Source organism: Rattus norvegicus, chromosome 1 (genome assembly GCF_036323735.1).
Source record: "Rattus norvegicus strain BN/NHsdMcwi chromosome 1, GRCr8, whole genome shotgun sequence".
Taxonomy (NCBI): Eukaryota; Metazoa; Chordata; class Mammalia; order Rodentia; family Muridae; genus Rattus; species Rattus norvegicus.
The window spans coordinates 91,702,803-91,723,670 of record NC_086019.1 but is presented as its reverse complement, the minus strand read 5'-3'; the positions used below and the strand labels follow the sequence as shown (position 1 = coordinate 91,723,670).

The 20,868-nt window shown below is 47.9% G+C and overlaps 1 protein-coding gene and 1 long non-coding RNA gene across 2 annotated transcripts; one reads left to right on the top strand and one right to left on the bottom strand.

The window, feature by feature from the left end:
- Nucleotides 1-786: 786 nt before the first annotated feature.
- LOC120099779 (uncharacterized) lies at nt 787-18,581 on the bottom strand. Its single transcript, XR_005498960.2, has 3 exons — nt 17,833-18,581; nt 17,537-17,694; nt 787-6,652 (listed from the first exon to the last, which is right to left on the bottom strand). It is a non-coding gene; the product is annotated as an uncharacterized LOC120099779 (long non-coding RNA).
- LOC120099778 (small nuclear ribonucleoprotein G-like) lies at nt 10,965-11,485 on the top strand. Its single transcript, XM_039100838.2, has one exon. The coding sequence runs from the start codon at nt 10,965-10,967 to the stop codon at nt 11,193-11,195; it is 231 nt and encodes a 76-aa protein (XP_038956766.1). The 3' UTR covers nt 11,196-11,485.
- Nucleotides 18,582-20,868: the final 2,287 nt, after the last annotated feature.

Genomic DNA, 20,868 nt, shown 5'->3' with positions numbered 1-20,868 from the left:
GGCTAGATAATAGATTCAAGGCTAGCCTGGGTTACAGAGTCTGGGAGATGGCTTCAGTCCCCCATTTCAGAAATGTGTAGGGGGTTGGGGATTTAGCTCAGTGGTAGAGCGCTTGCCTAGCAAGCGCAAGGCCCTGGGTTCGGTCCCCAGCTCTGAAAAAAAGAATCAAAAAAAAAAAAAAAAAAAGAAGAAGAAATGTGTAGGACATAAAAGCAGAAGGGAGGGGGAGGTGGCTCAGTTGTGACTACCGCTTGCTCTAGCTTGCTTCCTGCAGCATAACTTCCTGGCTGAAGGGAACTAGGGGAGGAAAGGATTTAGTTGGCTTGCCTATCCTGATTACAGTCCATTATTGCCGGAGGTCAGGGCAAAAGCTCAAGCAGGAACCTGGAGGTAGGAATTGAAGAAGAGGACATGGAGGGCTGGAGAGATGGCTCAGTGATTAAGAGCACTGGCTGCTCTTGCAGAGGTCCTGAGTTCAAATCTCAGCAACCACATGGTGGCTCACAACCATCTGTAATGGGATCTGATGCCCTCTTCTGGTGTGTCTGAAGACAGCGACAATGTACTTAGAATATAATAAATACATAAGTCTTTAAAAAAAAAAAAAGAAGAAGAGGACATGGAGGGATGCTTCTTCCTGGCTTGCTCTTCCTGGCTTGCTCAGCCTGTTTCTTATTAACCTCAGGACCACCTACTCCACACCACCTCTAGTGGGCCAGTCCCTCCCACATCAACCGTTGTCTTAGAGTTTCCATTGCTGTGAACAGACACCATGACCAAGGCAACTCTTATAAAGAACAACATTTAATTGGGGCTGGCTTACAGGTTCTGAGGTTCAGTCCAGTGTCATCATGGAGGGGAGCATGGCAGCATCCAGGCAGGCATGGTGCAGGAGGAGCTGAGAGTTCGACATCTTGTTCTGAAGGCAGCAGGAGAAGTCTGGCTTCCAGGCAGCTATGAGGAGGATCTCAAAGTCCATCCCTACAGTGACATACTTCCTCCAGAAAAGCCACGCCTCCTATCCTCCTATTAGTGCTACTCCTTGGGCCAAGCATATTCAAATCAACACAATCATTCTTCTTCTTCTTCTTCTTCTTCTTCTTCTTCTTCTTCTTCTTCTTCTTCTTCTTCTTCTTCTTCTTCTTCTGCTGCTGCTGCTGCTGCTGCTGCTGCTGCTGCTGCTGCTGCTTCTGCTGCTTCTTCTTCTTCTGCTGCTGCTGCTTCTTCTTCTGCATCTTCATCATCATCATCATCATCATCATCATCATCATCTTCTTCTTCTTCTTCTTCTTCGTCGTCGTCGTCGTCGTCGTCGTCGTCAATAACAACAAAAGCAAAAGCAAAAAACCCCACAGACTTTCCCTCAGGCTAATCTAATGGAGGATCTAATCTCAATTGAAGATCCATCTTCCCAAATGATTCTAGTTAGTGTCAAATCGACTAAAAACAACCCCCTGCCTCAAAACACTAACCAGCATGCAGTTCACCCAGAGCACCTGACATCAACACTTACATCACTTACATCAGGTGCTCACTTCCACCTGTCACCCTAACTCCAGCTCTGACACCTTCTTCTGGCCTCTATGGGCAGATGCACACCCGTGGAAAACACACACACACACACACACACACACACACACACACACACTCACATACACAATAAATAAAACTGATTAGAAAAGAAAGTTGACAATAAAAGAAAGAAGCAAAGATGTGCATAGATAGAAGGTAGATAGATCAATAGATCCATCAATAGATAGATAGATAGATAGATAGATAGATAGATAGATAGATAGATGGATAGATAGATAGATGGATAGATGGATAGATGATTGATAGACACATAATGGCACATCCCTGTAATACTAGCACTTGGAAGGTGGAAACAGGAGAATCACGATGTGGCCATCCTTGGCTACATACCAAGTGGGAGGCCAGTCTAGGCTACATGAGACTATATCAAAAAAAGAAAGTACTCCGTAAGGCTAGAAGATATTCACATTCTACTTGGACCAAGTCCTCTCTGTTTAAACCCCCCCCCCATGGCTCCATCTCACCAATGGTCAGAGTCAAAGTAGCCATAAGCCCCAGCCATCTGTTCCTTGGGTCCCTCTGACCTTCCCACACTCCTCTCTGTGCTCACCTGTCTCCAGCCACGGGAATCTAAATTACAAGGCACGTTCTCACCTCAGGATCTTTATGCCAGCCGCTTCCAGCCAGCGAAGACTTCCCTCCACTCCCCAGGGGAATGTAAATTGAATACAGTGTCGTGTGCGTGTGCGTGTGCGTGCGTGTGCGTGCGTGTGCATGCGTGTGCGTGCGTGTGCATGTGTGTGCATGTGTGTGTGCGTCCATGTGTGTCTCACTGAACCCCGTGCCACAGTGAGAACAACCCAGAGCAACACACAACAACCTGGATGGTTTCAGTGTTGAAAAAGCCAACAGGGAAAACGTACTTCCGGATTCTGTAAACATAAAATGCAAACGGAAGCAACCAGTCTATGCTGTCAGAAATCAGAGCGAGGGGTAGCAAGAAAAGACACTTGTCACTGTGCCCGAGGACCCGAGCCCTATCCCTGGGACTTCCGAAGTAGGAGAAATGTGACTCTATGTGCTCAGACGCACACCTCCCTCCCACCCCGCACCCCAATAAAGCAACGAATGTAATAATAAAAGAGGTCACAGTGTCCGTGACCTTGGAGGAAGGGGAGTGGATTAAGAGGTCGCTGGAGGACCCCTGAGGGCTGGGAATGGGTTTTTTGGTATGGAAGCTTGGACGCCAGGGGCAGTTAGTTGGTGTGATCTATATTTGCGACGTGTTCTTTCGCTCCACCTCTGTGCTCCCACCAGCGTGGAAGCAGACTGTTCTCAGGCCCCAGCCTCCAAGCTCCCGTTACGAAGGGCCTTGCTGGCCTGTTCCCAGGTTGCTCAGTGTTTATCCCAGTGCATGTTCCAGACAGTTTCTTGGAGGTCTGGGCGGTGGGCGGGCGAACTCCGGCATTGCCAGGAGAGGATGGGGTTTCCCTGCACCGCTCGGCATTAGTTCTCATTATGGGAGGGACACTTTATAGGCTGAATCTCTGAGTTTTCTCACTGCACCCACTCCCAGGCTCTTTCTCTCCACAACGGGGGGACGGGGGAGGGGAACGAGGGGGAGGGGGGAGGGGGGCTCTCACAATTATTTACATGAAGTTCTGTTTTATTAACCCATAATCAAAAGACCCAACTTCAAATTGTGAGTTTTCCATAAGTTGTAAACAAACAAGAGCGCATCTTTTTTTGTACTGTAATGTTTAGGTCTTGGTGCACAGCGAGGCGGCTCGGTGAGCTTTCTCTCAAGTCTGATGAATTGTTAATGATGCCCTGCACTCGTGGTGGAATGAGAGAACATGTTCCTGCAAGTTGTCCCCTGACCTCATACTTGCTCTAAGGCGTGTACGCGCGCGCACGCGCGCGCACACACACACACTTAAAATATAAAATAGAAGTCTTTTGCTACCTGTCAGGACTCTCTTGAACCTGTATATGAGGTTCAAGAAGTAAAAATGTTCAGTCTTCAATTCTTTCTTGGCTACGAGTGCTTCTAATTTCCCGGTTATTTCAGGAAATGATTTCTTCCTGTAAGAAAGCGAGGTGCTTGGCAACCTCTGGGTTACCACTGGAGATATTAGAAGGTGTGGTCAAGTTTAGGAAAAAAGCCCTCATTCCCTGTAGCTGGACAGGAATCCCTCTGGATAGGAATGCATCTCAGAGAAGATGGGGTTGCGATGTAGACCAGGAGCCAGGCACTGAGGGGCACAGCTACAAGACAGACAGGCCTGGGTCCCACAGTCTGAAAAAGGAAGAAAAGTTTGAATGGTACTGAAGATAGAAAGCAAATAATTTAAAGACTAGGGATGTAGCTCAGTGGTAGAGCCCCTGCCCAGAATCCCCCAGTGAGGAGCTGGAGGCGTGGCTCAGTGGTAGAGTCCCTGCCTAAAATCCCCCAGTGAGGGGCTGGGGGTGTGGCTCAGTGGTAGAGCCCCTGCCTAAAATCCCCCAGTGAGGGGCTGGGGGCGTGGCTCAGTGGTAGAGCCCCTGCCTAGAATCCCCCAGTAAGGGGCTGGGGGCGTGGCTCAGTGGTAGAGCCCCATGCCTAGAATCCCACAGTGAGGGCTGAGGGTGTGGGTCAGTGGTAGAGCCCCTGCCTAGAATCCCCCAGGGAGGGACTGGGGGCGTGGCCCAGTTGTAGAGCCCTGCCTAGAATCCCCCAGTAAGGGGCTGGGGGCGTGGCTCAGTGGTAGAGCCCCTGCCTAGAATCCCCCAGTAAGGGGCTGGGGGCGTGGCTCAGTGGTGGAACCCCTGCCTAGAATCCCCCAGTGAGGGGCTGGGGGCATGGCTCAGTGGTAGAGCCCCTGCCTAGAATCCCCCAGTGAGGGGCTGGGGGTGTGGCTCAGTGGTAGAGCCCCTGCCTAGAATCCCCCAGTGAGTGACTTGGGGGGGGGTGGCTCAGTAGTAGAGCCTTTGCCTAGAATTCCCCAGTGAGGGACTCGGGGCGTGGCAAAGTGCTTGCCTAAAAAGCAATAGTCCTGGGAACCATCTTCAGCCTTGTGAGAAAAATAAAATAAAATAAACGAAGAGCTGTGTGTTGTCACAGACTTTCAGTGTCCATACTAAGGCTGAGGCAGGAGGATTTCTGAAAGTTTGAGGTGAGCTTGGGCGACCTAAGTTCCCAGCCAACCTGAGCCAGACACCAAGATGCTGTCTCATACTGAAGCAGGGCGGCTGGAAGAGGACCCCAGCACTCATAGGGTGACTCACAAACATCTTCAAAGGATACATCGCCATCTTCTGGCCTCTGTGGACACTGCACAACACAGTGCACTGACACACGTAAAAACACCATGTATATAAAACAAAATTAAAAAATGCTCCCCTCGGGGTTGGGGATTTAGCTCAGTGGTAGAGCGCTTGCCTAGGAAGCAGATTTAGCTCAGTGGTAGAGCGCTAGCGCTTGCCTAGGAAGCGGATTTAGCTCAGTGGTAGAGCGCTTGCCTAGGAAGCGCAAGGCCCTGGGTTCGGTCCCCAGCTCCAAAAAAAAAGAACCAAAAAAAAAAAAAATGCTCCCCTCTAAATACAAACAAACAAACAAACAACTTACATAGGTGCGGTAGGTCACACCTGTAATTCTGGTGGGAAGATGTGGAAGCAAGGGGCTCAGGAGTTTCAAGGTCAGAGCAATTCGCATATCTGCTTGGGCTTCCTATCAGTTGGTCAAGGCAGAGGAGAAGGAGGGGCCGAGAGGGCTGGCTACTTAGTGGGTGCCTGGACAGATTGACGATTCCACCTTAGGCCTATAAATGAAGACTGGAACAGAGGGCGGATGGACGGCTGCCGTGACTTGGAGCTTTCTGGATGCCCTTCCCATCTCTCAGGGTTGCAGTCACACACGCAGCCAAGTTCATCTTTTTCTACCGTATAAATGAGGAAAATGAGGTTTAGCAAGCACGAGGCCCAGGCCAGGCAGTGGTGGTGCACACCTCTAATCCCAGCACTCAGGGGGCAGAGGCAGGTGGATTTCTGATTTTAAGGCCAGCTTGGTCTACAGAGTGAGTTCCAGGACAGCCAGGGCTACACAGAGAGACCCTGTCTCCAAAAAGAAAAAAAAAGTACAAGGCCCAAGCTAGAGAGGCAGCCAGGGCCTGTGGCCTAGAGCTGGGTTCTGTTTTCTTCGATGATTAAGAAAAGTATTTTTAAATTATTTTATGTGAGTACACTGTCGCTGTCTTCAGACACACCAGAAGAGGGCATCGGATCCCATTACAGATGGTTGTGAGCCACCATGTGGTTGCTGGGAATTGAACTCAGGACCTCTGGAAGAGCAGAGCTGCTGAGCCATCTCCAGCCCCTTTGATGATTTTAAGACAAGTCTCACTCTGCAGCCTAGAAGTGCCTGGAACTCACACTAATCCTCCTGCTTCAAGAATGTTGGGATCAGGGGCTGGGGATTTAGCTCAGTGGTAGAGCGCTTACCTAGGAAGCGCAAGGCCCTGGGTTCGGTCCCCAGCTCCAAAAAAAAGAACCAAAAAAAAAAAAAAAAAAAAAAAAAAGAATGTTGGGATCAAAGGCATGAGCTGCCACATGGTCTCCAGTTTTTGGAATTCAGATAAGGAATATAAAAATCTAACTGCAGAGATGTGAAAAACCAACCCAAACATATCTGACTATAAATGGGGACAGTTTAAGAGGACAGTGATGATGCTTTGTGAGGCAACGCAGAATTCCTGGAAAATGGAGAATAAGTGTGTGTGCATGCGTGCATACACACACACACACACACACACACACACACACACACACACAAGTTAATATATAGCAGAATGAAAAAATGCACAGCCTACCAGATGACTTACAGGGTTAAGGCACTTGTTACCAAGCCTAACATTGGGAGTTCAAACCCAGGGACCCCACTAGCTTGAAGGAGAGAGTCAACTCTCACAAGTTAGGCTGTGACATGGAATACACATACACACACACACACACACACACACACACACAGAGACGTAATAAGTTTTAAATGGATGATAAAAATCAGAACCCAGGGGTTGGGGATTTAGCTCAGTGGTAGAGCGCTTGCCTAGCAAGCGCAAGGCCCTGGGTTCGGTCCCCAGCTCTGAAAAAAAGAAAAAAAGAAAAAAAAAATCAGAACCCAACATGAGTGTACCCTGTATAAATCCAAATTCAAACCAAATAATTGTGAGTTTGTTTCTGAGGCAACCAGGACAGGCTCTTAGATAATACTAAAACCTTCTTTCCAGTTTTGTTTGAATTCGTGGTTATGCAAGGGAACATGTCCTTCTCCCCTCCCTCCCCCGTCCCTCCTCTTTCTCTCTGTTTTATTTATTCATTTATTTTTGTTTTGTTTTCTTGAGTCCAGGCTGCTTAGACTCTCAAGTATTCTTCTTTGGCTCCCTGAGTGCTCAGATTTGTCTCTAGCCAGTCCTTGTATCTTAGTCAGTGTTCTATGGCTGTGAGGAGACAGGACAACTCTTACTCAAAAAAAAAAAAGCATTTGCTTCCTGTTTCAGAGGGTTAAAGACTAAATTCTGATTCACAAGCAGAGAGGTTGGGCCTGGTGTGGGCTTTCGAAGCCTTAAACCCTCCCCACCATGACACACTTCCTGCAACAAGGCCATACCTACTCTTACAAAGCCACACTCCCCATCCTTCTAATCCTTTTAAACGGTTTCACTTCATGGTGACTAAGCATTCAAATATGAGCCTGTGAGTTCATATACAAATACATTATATGTAAAGATAGAAATAGGAGAGTGGGCCATGAGTGATCATTTAGAAGTACATTACATGCTTGATCTCCCAAGTATCACTCTAAGATAGATGGTGGGGGGGGGGAGAGAAAGGGGGTAAGGGAGAGAGGGAGGGAGAGGGAGAGAGAGGGAGGGAGAGAGAGGGAGGGGGAGAGAGAGAGAGAGAGAGAGAGAGAGAGAGAGAGAGAGAGAGAAGAGAGAGAGAAGAGAAGAGAAGAGATCAAGAGATGGCCTTGCATGCCAGAAGAAGGTATTAGATCCCCTGGAATTGGAGTTACAGAGGGTTATGATCCACCATGTGGATGCTGGGAACTGAACCTGGATCTTTTGCAAGAGGAGCCACATCTTCAGCCTTATCAACCCAACATTTGGGAGGCAGAGGCAGGCAGATCTTTGAGTTCAAGGCCAGTCTGGTCTACAGACAGACCTCCAGGACATCCAGGGCTGCACTGAGAAACCCTGTCTCCAAACAAACAAACAAACAAACAAACGAACAAACAAACAGTGTCTATTTATTCTTGAGTGTCAGTTGGCACGTGTATCTGCCACGGTTCTTGTGTGCGCTGGTGGTTAGAGCACAACTTTCAGGAGTTGGCTCTGGCTTTCCATCTTGCCAAGGCAGAGTCTCTCTTGTCTCCACTGCTGTGCTGTATACTGCAGCCTAACTGATATGGTAGCTCGTGGCTCTAAACCCAGCACAGAGAAACCCTGTCTTGAAAAAAACAAAAGCAAACAAACAAAAAAGAACGCTTGGATATCAGATGCACACACGTGCACACATATTCAAAGATGTAGCAGACATATAGAGAGGAGGCCAAGGCAGGATGCCCACGAGTTCTAGGCCAGCTTGAGCAAGGTACCACCATCTAGAAAAAATAAGAGAAGGGCCTGGAAGATGGTAAAATATTGATGGTTCTTGAATTGAGGTTGGGAAAAGAGTATGTATATATTTATAGTTTGTTTGGAATTTTGTTTTGTTTTGTTTTTTTGACATTCTCTGTATAGACTTGGCTGTCCCAGAACTTGCTCTGTAGACCAGACTCAGAGATCTGCCTGCCTCTGCCTCACAAGTGCTGGGATTAAAGATATGTACCACCACGATGTGGCTTTTGTTTGGAAGTTTTTATGATGTAAGTTTTAAATATTGAAAATAGGGGACTGGAGAGATGGCCCAGTGGTTAGGAGCACTGGCTGATCTTCTAGACGACCTAGGTTCAATTCTCAGCACCTACATAAGAAACTCACAACTGTCTGTAATTCCAGTTCCATGGGGATCTGACACCCTCACACAGGCATATGTGCAGGCAGAACACCAATGTGCATGAAATAAATTATTTAAAAAAATAGAAAATAGGATCTGGAGAGAGCTCGAGGCTCTGCTGTGCACTGAGTCTGGGCTTCAGTGGCCCATTATAACCCTGTGCTGAGGGGACCAGTGCAACTCTGGGGCTGCCAGCCTTGCCTAAGTGAAGAGTTCCAGTCGGGGGTGGGGTGGGGAGGAGACCCTTGTCTCAACAACAAATCAGGGTGGGGCCAGAGAGCTGGCTTAGCTGGCTAAGGCACCTGCTTCCAAGTCTACTAATCTGAGTTTGATTCCTGACATCCACATGACAGAACAAGAGACAGACTCCCCTGCAGGTTACTCTGTGACCTCCACATGTGCCCCTGTGAAACACAATGCTCCCTTCCCCCATACACTCACATTCACACATACACATGCATTCACACACACACACACACACACACACACACACACAATGTAAAAAAAAAGAAAAACAAGCAAGATGGATGGCTCCTGAGGAATGACACCCAGCACTGTCCTGTCTACACATACATGTGTACATGCATGTCCCCGGACATGAGTACACCTACATATACATGCACATCCCCATAAAACCCACAGAGAAGGAAAAAGAAAACCAGAGAAAAGGAAGGGTTTGTAACTTGGCGGTGGTGTGCTTGCCTAGCGTTCACAAACCTTGGGTTTAATCCTCGACACTCGGAGAGTAAAATAAAGTACAGGGTATTCGTTGTTTGGAAAATTACAGAAAACTGTGGGTCATGCCAGTGTATGCTTGAGGTTTCTACACTTGGGAGGCTGAAACAGGAGGGCCATGAGTTCAAATCTAGCCTAGGCTACATATTAATTTTGGGTCTAGCCTGGGTTACAAAAAAGTGCTGTCTCAGAAAGAAGGGGGCGAGGGGGTAAGAAAAGACAGAAGGAAAGAAAGATGAAAGGCCTGATGGCTCCCCAGCCTACACCACTGCTTCCTTAGTATTTTGAATATTTTAGTATCCTTCAGTTCATTCTTTTCTATGTGACCCTCTTATGCTCGTATATGTGTGTTTTTACATAACTACATGATCAAATTGTTTATACAGCCCTACATTTTCCCCCTTCTTAAAATGTAAGCTTTTCCCCGCTTAAAACGTCTCTGTATAAACACAATCTCCAACGTTTGCTCTCTGTTTACTCAACAGGGCAGCGTTGCCAGACATTGAGGCCGTCCCCAATTTCCTCCCATTATAAATAACGCCCCCATGCACATCCTGGTGTGTCCCAGAGGTGGGATTCCTGGGCCAAAGGGTGCGGATGCATTGGCAGAGAACGATCAAAAACTCGGCAGACTCTGCCTGACCCCGAGCTAAGGTGACCTCATACAGTTAAAGTGAGATTACACTGCTGTTTGTTATTTCCACATTGGATTCGTGACTCAGAGGCTAGAGAGAATGTCTTTTTTCTTTTCTGGATGTACTCAGCTGTGAGAAGCAGAAACCCATTCACACTGGCTCACGTCAAAGCGAGCTGCATGTGTCAGCAAGTAAAGCCAGCACAAGCTGGCTCTTCCCTGTCAGGATAGACACACAGATACAGCCTTTAATTTTCAGTTATGTGCATAGGTCTGTGGGTCTTCCAGATGTCAATTCCCAGCGCCCACATAGCCTACCATTTCGGGGTTCCAGCATATACAGAAGCCCAGCTGAAACACCCAACCTTGTGAGACTGAGCAATGACTAGACTCTTGGGCGTTCTGTTCACAGCTAGCCATTGTTGAACTAGTTGGACTGCAGCCTGTAAGCCATTTCAACAAATTCCATATATGTATATGTATGCATGCATACATATATATGTATATATATGGAGAGAGTTGTTCTATAGGTTCTGTGACTCTAGAGAACTGTAATGTAGATTTGCTCACAATTGTTTATAACTGTATGGAGTCTTATGGGATCCAGTGCCATTTTGTGGTGTACAGACACACACACGGACAGACAGGTGGTTGTCAGCCCCTGAGTGGGTGCTAAGAATCAAACCATGGTCCTCTTCAAGAGCAACAAATGCTCTTAACCCCTGAGCTGCCCCTCCAGCCCCTCTAGACCTCTATTTACGACTAGATCTCACTCTGTAGTACAGGCCGACTTGTAACTCAATACATAGTAACTCAAGCTGGCCCCAAACACACAGAAATTCTCCCGTTTAGCCTCCTCTGTGCTGGAATTACAAACCTGGGTGGCTGTAACTGGCTGGCTGCTAGGGATAAACTTTAAGATCCCCGCCACACAGCCAATGCCTGAAACTTCGGATAGAAATGAACCCTGGAAAGAATACAGCATGCAACTCCTTTGCCGTTGTGCTGAGCTCACTGAGGAGCCGCCATGAGCGAAGGCCACCCTCCCGAACGGAGAAAGGTTATGGACGGGAAGTTGTCATTGAAGTTAGACGGCGGCAGGCGTGTACGAGGAGTACTGCGGGGCTTTGATCCCTTTATGAACCTTGTGGTTGATGAGTGTGTGGAGATGGGAAACAGTGGGCAACAGAACAACAGTGGGGTGGTGGTCATCCGAGGAAACAGCATCGTCATGTTAGAAGCCTTGGAAAGAGCCTAATCAGTGTTCCACAGTGTGTCCACATCCCTCCCCAAAGGCGTGCTGGATTGTGATGTAGAATTAGGTTGTGTACATTTTCTTTTTCTTTTTTTTAATCTATTTTTTAAAGATTTATTCATTTATTTTATGTATATGAGTACACTGTTGCTGTCTTCAGGCACACCAGAAGAGGGCATCAGATCTCATTACAGATGGTTGTGAGCCACCATGTGGTTGCTGGGATTTGAACTCAGGACCTCTGGGAGAGCAGTCAGTGCTCTTAACTGCTGAGCCATCTCTCCAGCCCATGTACATTTGCATATGAAACTTTTTGCTAAACTTTTGTGATACTCAAAAAAAAAGAAAAAAAGAAAAAAAAGAAGGAAAGGAAGAAAGGAGTACAGCATGCGACACTAAGGGACTACACTTTGTCCCAGGAAACCCACCTCTGGGACACAACAGGGGCAAAGTGAGCAGATAATAATTGACCAATAGGCAGCCCCACCCAGCCTGGCCATGCTACAGAAAGCTAGGGTTTGAGGGTGCCCAGGTGACCAAGTAGCCTAAGCTGCCAGATTCAAGAAAAGTGTTGTTCAAACTGAGTGTGATGGCACACATCTGCAATTCTGTCATCGAGTCACCGAGGCAGAGCACCTGCCAAAAGTTAGAGGCCACACTGGGCTATACAGTGATTACTAGGTTCAGCCAGAGCTACACAGAGAGACCCTACCTTAGGAGAATAAATAAAGCCCTGATTCATGTAATGTTTAGTCTTGTCAGTTTAGTGGGATTAAAACTTTCAAAGTGGTGTGTGTGTGTGTGTGTGTGTGTGTGTATGTGTCTGTGTGTGTCTCTGTGTATGTGTGTGTCTATGTGTGTATGTGTATATGTATATGTGTGTGTATGTATGTGTCTCTGTGTGTATGTGTGTATGTGTGTGTCTCTGTATGTGTATGTGTGTGTGTGTCTGTGTGTGTCTTTGTGTGTGTCTCTGTGTATGTGTGTGCCCATGTGTGTATGTGTATGTGTGTGTGTCTGTCTGTGTGTGTGTGTCTATGTGTGTATGTGTTTGTGTGTGTATGTGTATGTGTGTGTGTGTCTCTCTCTCTGTGTATGTGTATGTGTCTCTGTGTGTATGTGTCTTTGTGTGTGTCTCTGTGTGTATGTGTGTGTGTGTCTATGTGTGCATGTGTGTGTATGTGTATGTGTGTGTGTGTCTCTGTGTGTGTGTGTGTCTGTGTGTGTGTGTGTTGTTGATCAGAGGACAACTTAAGGAGTTGTTTCTCCCCTTCCCACCACTGCTTAGGTCATGGTCCCCAGGGGTTGAACTCACATCATCCAGTTTGGCTGAAAGCACCTTTTACCTGAGCCATCTCACTGGCCCTTCATGGGATTTAGAATCAAGCCTTTGGGCTTACTGTAATAAGGTTAATTCAGTCAAAATGACCCTAAATATGAATGGTACCACATTCCATACAGAGGGGTCCCAGATGGAATAAAATGGAGGTGAGCCTCTCAGAACCAGCATTCAAGTCTCTCCTTGAGATCGGCCACCATGCCTTCTCCCCCAGGCTGGCTCGCGCTCCTTCAAGTCCCCTCCCCCTTAGTTATTCTGTCAGATATTCATCGTGCCAAGGAGAAACACACGGGAAACATGAAGACTATGAGATCTTACCTTGCTACTGCCATACATCATCATCCAGTTTAAAAAGGAGGGCTGGAGAGATGGCTTGGTGGTTACAGGCACCGGCTGCTCTTCCAGAGGATCCAAGTTCAGTTCCCAGCACCCACATGGTGGCCTACAACCATCTGTACCCTCAGTTCTGGGGGAACCAGTGTCCTCTGCTGGCCTTTGTATATACCAGGCAAGCATGTGCACGCACTTGACAGTAAAATACCCACATCAAGCAAACAAAACTCCCCCAGGCTTATGAATAAGGCTCTGGGAAGATGGCTCAGTAGTCAGGAGTATGTATAGCTGCTGCAGAGGACCCAAGTTAGGCTCCCAGAACCCAAGTCAGGCTGATCACATTGCCTGGAACCCCAGCTCCAGTTCTTCTGTAACTGTGCTTCTGGCTACCTATTGGGTTCTTTTACCTACCGCCCTACTCCACCCTTACCTTCCCAACCCCCCAACACTAGACACGAAAGAGAGACATCGATATCGTTAGACTACTTCCTGCTGATTAGGGCCATCGAGTTCTTTGGGGCAAGTCCAATCTCCATCACCAGGATGTCTCTCCAACCAGTGATCCAGCAACCCAGCAATCCAGTTGTAGGTTTAGATTTTTCAAAACATATTTTAATAAGGGTTCTTAAACGCTTTAACCTCCCTTCTAGCCCACTGACCAAAGATAGGGGAGAAAGATAGGACACTGAGGATGTCGACCTGTTTAGAAGTGTTTCTCTGGGGCGATTCCAATCAGGATATCATCAGTCAGTCCAATCAGCAAACAGCAAACACAAGTCAGTAGCAGTGGTCTAACCCAGGAGAAACCAAGGAAGTGGCAAAAAGTGGCCGGAATGCCATGAACTCTCTATGAAGTCACGATAAGAAAAAGACCAGCAAAGCATTGCAAGGCGAACCACTGCAAGACTGTCGTTCCCTCTCTGTTGGGTTCTACTTACACTCTTTCCAAACATCATGTGTCCTCTCAAGTGTCTGCCTCAGTAACACATCCTTTCACAAGATAGCTTCCAGGAAAAAAAAAATCACACCAGTCACGTGATACAACTGAATCTGGAATTCATCCAGAAATCCAACAATCCAGCCGTCTGGCAACAGCAGCAGCAGCCGGTGCAGCCTCCCGGGCGCTGGCGTTTTCTCCACCCTCTCCAGAGTTCCCAGAATCCCAAACATAAATTATCTTCAGCTGGCAAAATCGTGCCCTTGCCAGAGCATGAGACAAATCATAGTCAGCTGCTGTGGACGATCTGAAGCAGCCGCCACAGCTGGGACTGAAACAAAATGTAGTCACATAACTGCGTGTTTAAAGAACCCAAAATTCCTCCTCCAGGGATTTGACGCATGTGGCCTCTAAGGGCGCCTGCACTTACATGCAAACACACACACACACACACACACACACACACACACACACACACACATACACACACACACACACACACAGAGTAATTAGAAATAGAAATATTGGACTCCTTATGTATTGATCCTGCTCCAAACCCCTCAAATGCCATTGCAGCTCTCTCCCAGCAACCCTGGTGTCTCTTCTAGGATTTAGTAACCCTTTCTGATTGCTCAGTCTCCAGAGAATGGTTGCTTCACAGATGGCTTAGGTAGATTTGGGGAAGCAGATGGCAGTGGTTTCAACTGTAAAGCTACTTTGTACCTGAAAAACACAGTGGGGCTGACGGTGGCCAGTGCTGACACGAATCACTCGGCTATGTCACCCAAAGACAACATTCATTTTCATCCAGGAGATTCTCCGGAGGTGGCAGCCACCAGCTGCAACCCACAGGGCCTTTTGTTTTTTATTTAAAGATTGTTTTTTACTTTATGTGCATGAATGTTTTGCCTGCATTTACGTCTGTGCACCTCTTGCATCCCTGAGGCCTGAAGAGGCCAGAAGAGGGCGCCAGATCTCCCAGAACTGGAGTTAGGGTTGGTTGGGAGCTGTTATGTGGATGCTGGGAACCAAACCCAGGCCCTCTCTGCAAGAGCAACTAACTTGCACTCTTACTGCAGAGCCATCCCGGACTCTCACCTGCTTCCCAAACCTTTTAAAGGAGCTTTTCACTTGGATTTCTCACCCAGACATGGATGGAAGTTGGCTCCGGTTGGAGCAATTGTCACATGCCCATGGGTTCGGTAATATCCCAGGCTACAGAGTAGTACATTGTCTCACAAAAAGCAACCCTCCCCTCCCCCCCCCAAAAAAAACCCAAAACAAACCAACAAAACCTTGGTAGAGTGCTTGCCTAGCATGCACAAAGTTTTGGGTTCAAGCCTCAGCATCCCATAAGTTCCCGTCACTAGAGAGGCAGAAGTGGGGAGATCAGGAAGGTAAGTCAGTCCTCGCCACATGGTTTGAGACCAGCCTGAACCGTATGGGACCCTGTTTCAGAGAAGAAAGGAAGGAAGGGAGGGGTGGGGAGGGACAGAAGTGGGGAGGAGCACTCGAGGAGTGGGCTGAGGGAGATGCATGCCCACACTCCAGTCTAGCCTCTCTGACCCAGCTTCCTAGAGGAGGAAGTGTGTGCTCCTGGCCACCTGCGCGCCTGGGCCTTCAGGGACATGGTTGGAGCCACTCTGAGCCGACATGCCCAGAGAGGGACCATGTCCATCCGCTTGTTTCCCCACAAACATGTCCCTCTGCCACCTGTCCCAGGCAGATCTCAGCAGATCCTGCTTAGCCCTGGACTTACTACTGTCCTGCTGACATTTTTTCCCCAAGTTTCTGTTAAAATCAATTTATTCTGTTTTCAGTGCCCTCTATTGCAACTGTGTGTGTGTGTGTGTGTGTGTGTGTGTGTGTGTGTGTGTGTGTGTGTGTGGTTTCTGCTTTGTTTTTGTTTTTGAGCCACCATGTGGTTGCTGGGATCTGAACTCAGGACCTCTGGAAGAGCAGCCAGTACTCTTTTTTTTTTTAATAAGTTTCTTTTTCTTCAAATATTTATTTATCTATTATGTATACATCATACAGCTTTCTGTCTGCATGTGTGCCTGTAGGCCAGAAGATGACCCCAGATCTCATCATAGATAGTTGTGAGCCACCTTGTGGTTGCTGGGAATTGAACTCAGGACCTTTGGAAGAGCAATCAGTGCTCTTAACCGCTGAGCCATCTCTCCAGCCCGCAGCCAGTACTCTTAACCACTGAGCCATCTCTCCAGCCCCTGTTTTTGTTTTTGTTTGTTTTGCTAAAATTTTTGTTATTTTTGTTGTCATTTCCCCTTGTTTTGCCTTTTTTTCTTTTCCTTTCTTTTTTTTTTTTTTTTTTTTTTTGGTTCATTTTTTCGGAGCTGGGGACCGAACCCAGGGCCTTGCGCTTCCTAGGTAAGCGCTCTACCACTGAGCTAAATCCCCAGCCCCCTTTTCCTTTCATTTATACGAATTTTATAAATTATATATACATATATACATATACATATATAGTGTATGTGTATGTGTTTGTGTGTGTGTGTGTGTGTGTGTGTGTGTGTGTGTGTGTGTGTGTGTGTATGCATGCATGCCACAAACCACAGAAGCCAGAAGAGGGTGCTGGGTGATCTCTTTTGAGGCAAGGTCTCTCCCTGAACCCGGGGCTTATGTTTTCCAGGCTAGGCTGGAAGCCAGCAAGCCTCAGTCTCTTGTCTCCTCTCATCAATTCAAATTGGAGTCGCACGAGTGAGCTCTGCTGCAAAGCCACGTGCCCAGACCTCACTGAGGACTCTAGATAAGCAGTGAAGCACCGAGTCACCCCTGAACCCTGGATTCACTGTTCCTAAGCTCTCTGTGTCCCCTCTCGTGCTTTCTCCCTCTATACGTATACTTATCCACACTCAGCTAGTGGGGTGTGGGGTGCGTGCCCATAATCCCGGCACTCAGGAAGGAGGAGCAGGAGGACCAGCAAGGCTGAGGCCAGCCCAGGCTGCTGAAGACCCTGCCTCAGAAACAAGAGACAAATATCTCTGTGGACCTTTGGATTTAAGCTACATAATACGATCTTTGAGTTGTTCCCCAAATCTTTCTCTCTTCCCTTTTCTCTCTACCTCTACACCTATGATAGGTGGGGGTTAAGGGAGATGGAGAGATATCCATTTTAAGAATCGCTTGATGTCATCTCGTGACCTTTGACCCCAGGTATTTCATCAGACATTACCTAGGAATGAGGACCTTCTCCTATATGAACGCTACCCTCATCACACCCAGGCGACTAAGGAATGCTGCAGGCCGGACTTGCATCCCCTCTTGCTGGTTCCTCCAGTGATTCCGTTTGATGCCTCATGTTTCCTAATCACGGCTCTGGTCCCAGTCTCCTCCCATGCAGGGGCTCCCACCCTTGTCTAACTCATTATCCTTCTCACCTCAGTGCCTCCCACAAATATCCCTCAGGGGCCAACCTACAGTTCATCCTCATAGCAGCCCAACAAAGGAATCAGCCAGCACTCGGAACCCTGTTCATGAATGAATGAATGACAGGTATTAAGTGCTGCCTTCCAGTGGTATTTTCTCCTCCTGTGTGTGTGTGTGTGTGTGTGTGTGTGTGTGTGTGCGTCATGGTGCACACATGGGGTCAGAGAACTGTAACTCTAATACTTTTCAAACACCTGTTTTTAACGATGGTTCTTAAATGCTTTAACCTCCCTTCTGCCCACCACCCACCAAAGGTAGTGAGAAAGAAAGGATACGGGGGAAATGGACCTGTTTAGAAAGGTTCTTTGGAGCAACTCCCCTCTGTGTTGTCAGGGCATCAGCAGTTCAGCTCACAGGTCAGCAGCTCGATCCACTCGCAAACACTTCATGGATGCACCAACAGTCCAGTTCAGTAGAGTTGGGTTAGCAACAGCCTGTAACATGACCTAGCAGAGACAGACAGGCCTCAGCCTTGGTTTGAGTCAGCAGGAGGGACCAGGAAGAAAACCATGAGGAAGGCCAGGAGAAGTTCTCTGCTGTGCCTCTGTCAGGGAAGCAAAGATCAGCAAAGACGTGAGACCCACCAGTGTTGCACAGCTAGCTGTACCAGCAAGCCAAGCTCTGTCTCCGTCACTGTCTGTCAAGTCCTATTTATCCCTCCGAACATCACACGTCCTCCACGGATCTTGACTGAGCAGTTGTGTCTGTCTCAGCTGACATCACTCTGCCAATCTGCTGTGGAAGCGGCAAGAAATTGCAGCACACCGCCAGAGGTTTTTCGGTGCGTTTCTCTCTATGGCGTAACAAATGCAGCTCAACTACACAATGTAAGGTGGCCCAACACAGGCTGTTAGCAAAGAATCCTTCATCACGTGTCCTTTCACGTGCCTCTCTCCTGTGTCTGCGTCAGTGAAACATTCCTTCATGAGCCTGCCTTAGCCTTTCACATCTGTGTCCACTTCAGCGAAATGTTCGAGTGTTTGCCCAGCAAAACACTATCCGACTCAACTGACTTTCCAAGAACCCTTAAGTTTCCACTTCAGGGGACAGTCCTCGGGAGTTGATTGTGGGACTCAGGGTGTTGGACGTGTGCAGCGAGCATGTCTTACTAGTAAGCCAGGCCCCCAACTGGACTTCTGAGTTCCCTCAGGGTAGGTTCTGTGTCACAGCAAAAACCTTAGTGTGCAAAAGAAGTATTTCCCCAACCTGGGGGTGTGTGTACAGAGGAGGGATGGACGTGGTATCAAGTGAGTGATGGCCCAGGGTGGACAGATACTTTTGTAATGACCTTAATATTCTAAAATAGAATCCATGGTGATGGATGCTCAACTGTAAAATCACCACTGAGCATTAGCTCATTTAAAATGTGATCTTTTGGGCTGGAGAGATGGCTCAGCGGTTAAGAGCACTGACTGCTCTTCCAGAGGTGGTGAGTTCAAATCCCAGCAACCACATGGTGGCTCACAACCATCTATAATGGGATTTGATGCCCTCTTCTGGTGTGTCTGAAGACAGCTACAGTGTATTTATATATAATAAATACATCTTTAAAAAAATAAAATGTGGGGGCTGGAGAGATGGCTCAGAGGTTAAGAGCACCTGACTGCTCTTCCAGAGGTCATGAGTTCAATTCCCAGCAACCACATGGTGGCTCACAACCATCTGTAAAGAGATCCGATGCCCTCTTCTGGTGTATCTGAAGACAGCTACAGTGTACTTATATATAATAAATAAATAAATCTTTAAAAAAAAAATAAAATAAAATGTGGGTCTGGAGAGATGGCTCAGTGGTTAAGAGCACTGACTGCTCTTCCAGAGGTCCTGAGTTCAAATCCCAGCAACCACATGGTGGCTCCCAACCATCTATAATGAGATCTGATGCCCTCATAAAATAAATAAAAAATAAAAAAAATAAAATGTGAACTTATCTTGTTCTAGATTTATTTATTTAAAATATGTGAGTACACTGTCACTATCTTCAGACACAACAGAAGAGGCCATTGGATCCCATTACAGATGGTTGTGAGCCTCCGTGTGGTTGCTGGGAATTGAACTCAGGTCCTCTGGGAGAGCATCTAATGCTCTTAACTACCGAGCCATCTCTCCAGCTCCCAGATGTATTGATTTTTATTTTATGTGTATGGGTGTTCTGCCTGTATCTGTGGGTCGTGTATGTGCAGTGCCTGTAGAGACCAGAAGAGGGCAGTGGATGGCCTAGAACTGATGGAGTTACAGCTGCGCTGTGGGTGTTGGGTTTTGAATGGATCTCTGAAAGAGCAGCCAGTGCTCTTAAGCTCCTAGCTATCTCACCCCTCCCCCACCCCCACCCCCACCCCCAAGTAGATTATATCTTAATAAAGCTGCTGGACAAAATAAAATCTGTGAGGCGATAGGGATACTCCTTGGCAGAGTCAAGGGTCGGGGGTGGGGAGTTAGAGTGGGATGGGATAAGGAAACAGTCAGGGGGTGGGATAGGAGCCCAGTCAGAATGTGGGGGAAGCAGGCAGAGAGCTGGGAGTAGGGTGGGGTCCTGCAAAACCATAGGCAGTTGAATGGAGGTGAGTGTGTGAAAGCCTGGCATGGAACGGGCACACACAGGCAGGATGGGGTGAAGGCAGAGTGTAGGCTGGGAAAAGGGGGTAACAAAGATCATAAGATGAAATGGTAGGTGCGAGCAAGAAGGTGGGGGTGAGGCACAGGCAGAGAAGAGTCCCGGCCTGATTTGGCAGGCCCAGGCTGACACGCGGTTTTATAGGAGTCCAGCCGAATCGCCAGATCCGAACTGGGGGAGTCAAAGAAGACTTCCCAGAGGAGCAAGCAGCCGAGCCAAGGCCTGAGGGATAACGTTCCTTCTGGCTCTGACGACAGTTGTTTTTTCCAAAAATGATGTTCTGCCTCCCAGTCCTTTTGAGTGTTAAGTCCTTTGCTAAGCCAGCCCTCAGGCCATTCCATCGCTGCGCAGTCAAGGTCACTAGGGGGCGCTGTCCCACCGCGCTCCACCCTCTGCCCTACTATGCGCTATCGCGAGTGCAGGATAGGCGGCTCTCACAGCTAGGGTGTCTGCGTTGGCCGTGGCCGCCCATAGAAACCAGTCGCCTGCAGCATCGGGAGGAGTCTAGATTCTCCCAGCTTGAATGAGAATAAACGACTGAACAAGGACCCTGGGTGCTGCTACTGGGAAAGGGGCACAAAAGACCGTGCTCCACAGAGGGTGGGGAGCCTAGGTAGCGCTAAGTAGGAGGTATCAAAGCGGGCAGAAAGGATGTCCCACCAAATGATGTCATCAGACGTCTTATCCGGGTCTCCTAGTTTGTTTTATTTATTTATTTATTTATTTATTTATTTATTTATTTATTTATTTATTCACAGACAGGGTATCATTGTGTAGCCCTGACTGGCCTTTTAACTCAATGATCCTCCTGCTTCAAGCTCTGGAGTGCTGGGACTATAATTGTATGCCACACCAAGCTTTTTCCTGGGTCCATTCCGAGGGCACCCAAGCCTGTGGAAAGGAGGTGGGGGTGAGGGGACTGGACTGTGAGTTCTGTGCAGGAAGGGCAGGCACTCCATGCAGGCCATGGGAGAGAAACTGGTCCAGTGTGTGTGTGTGTGGGGGGGGG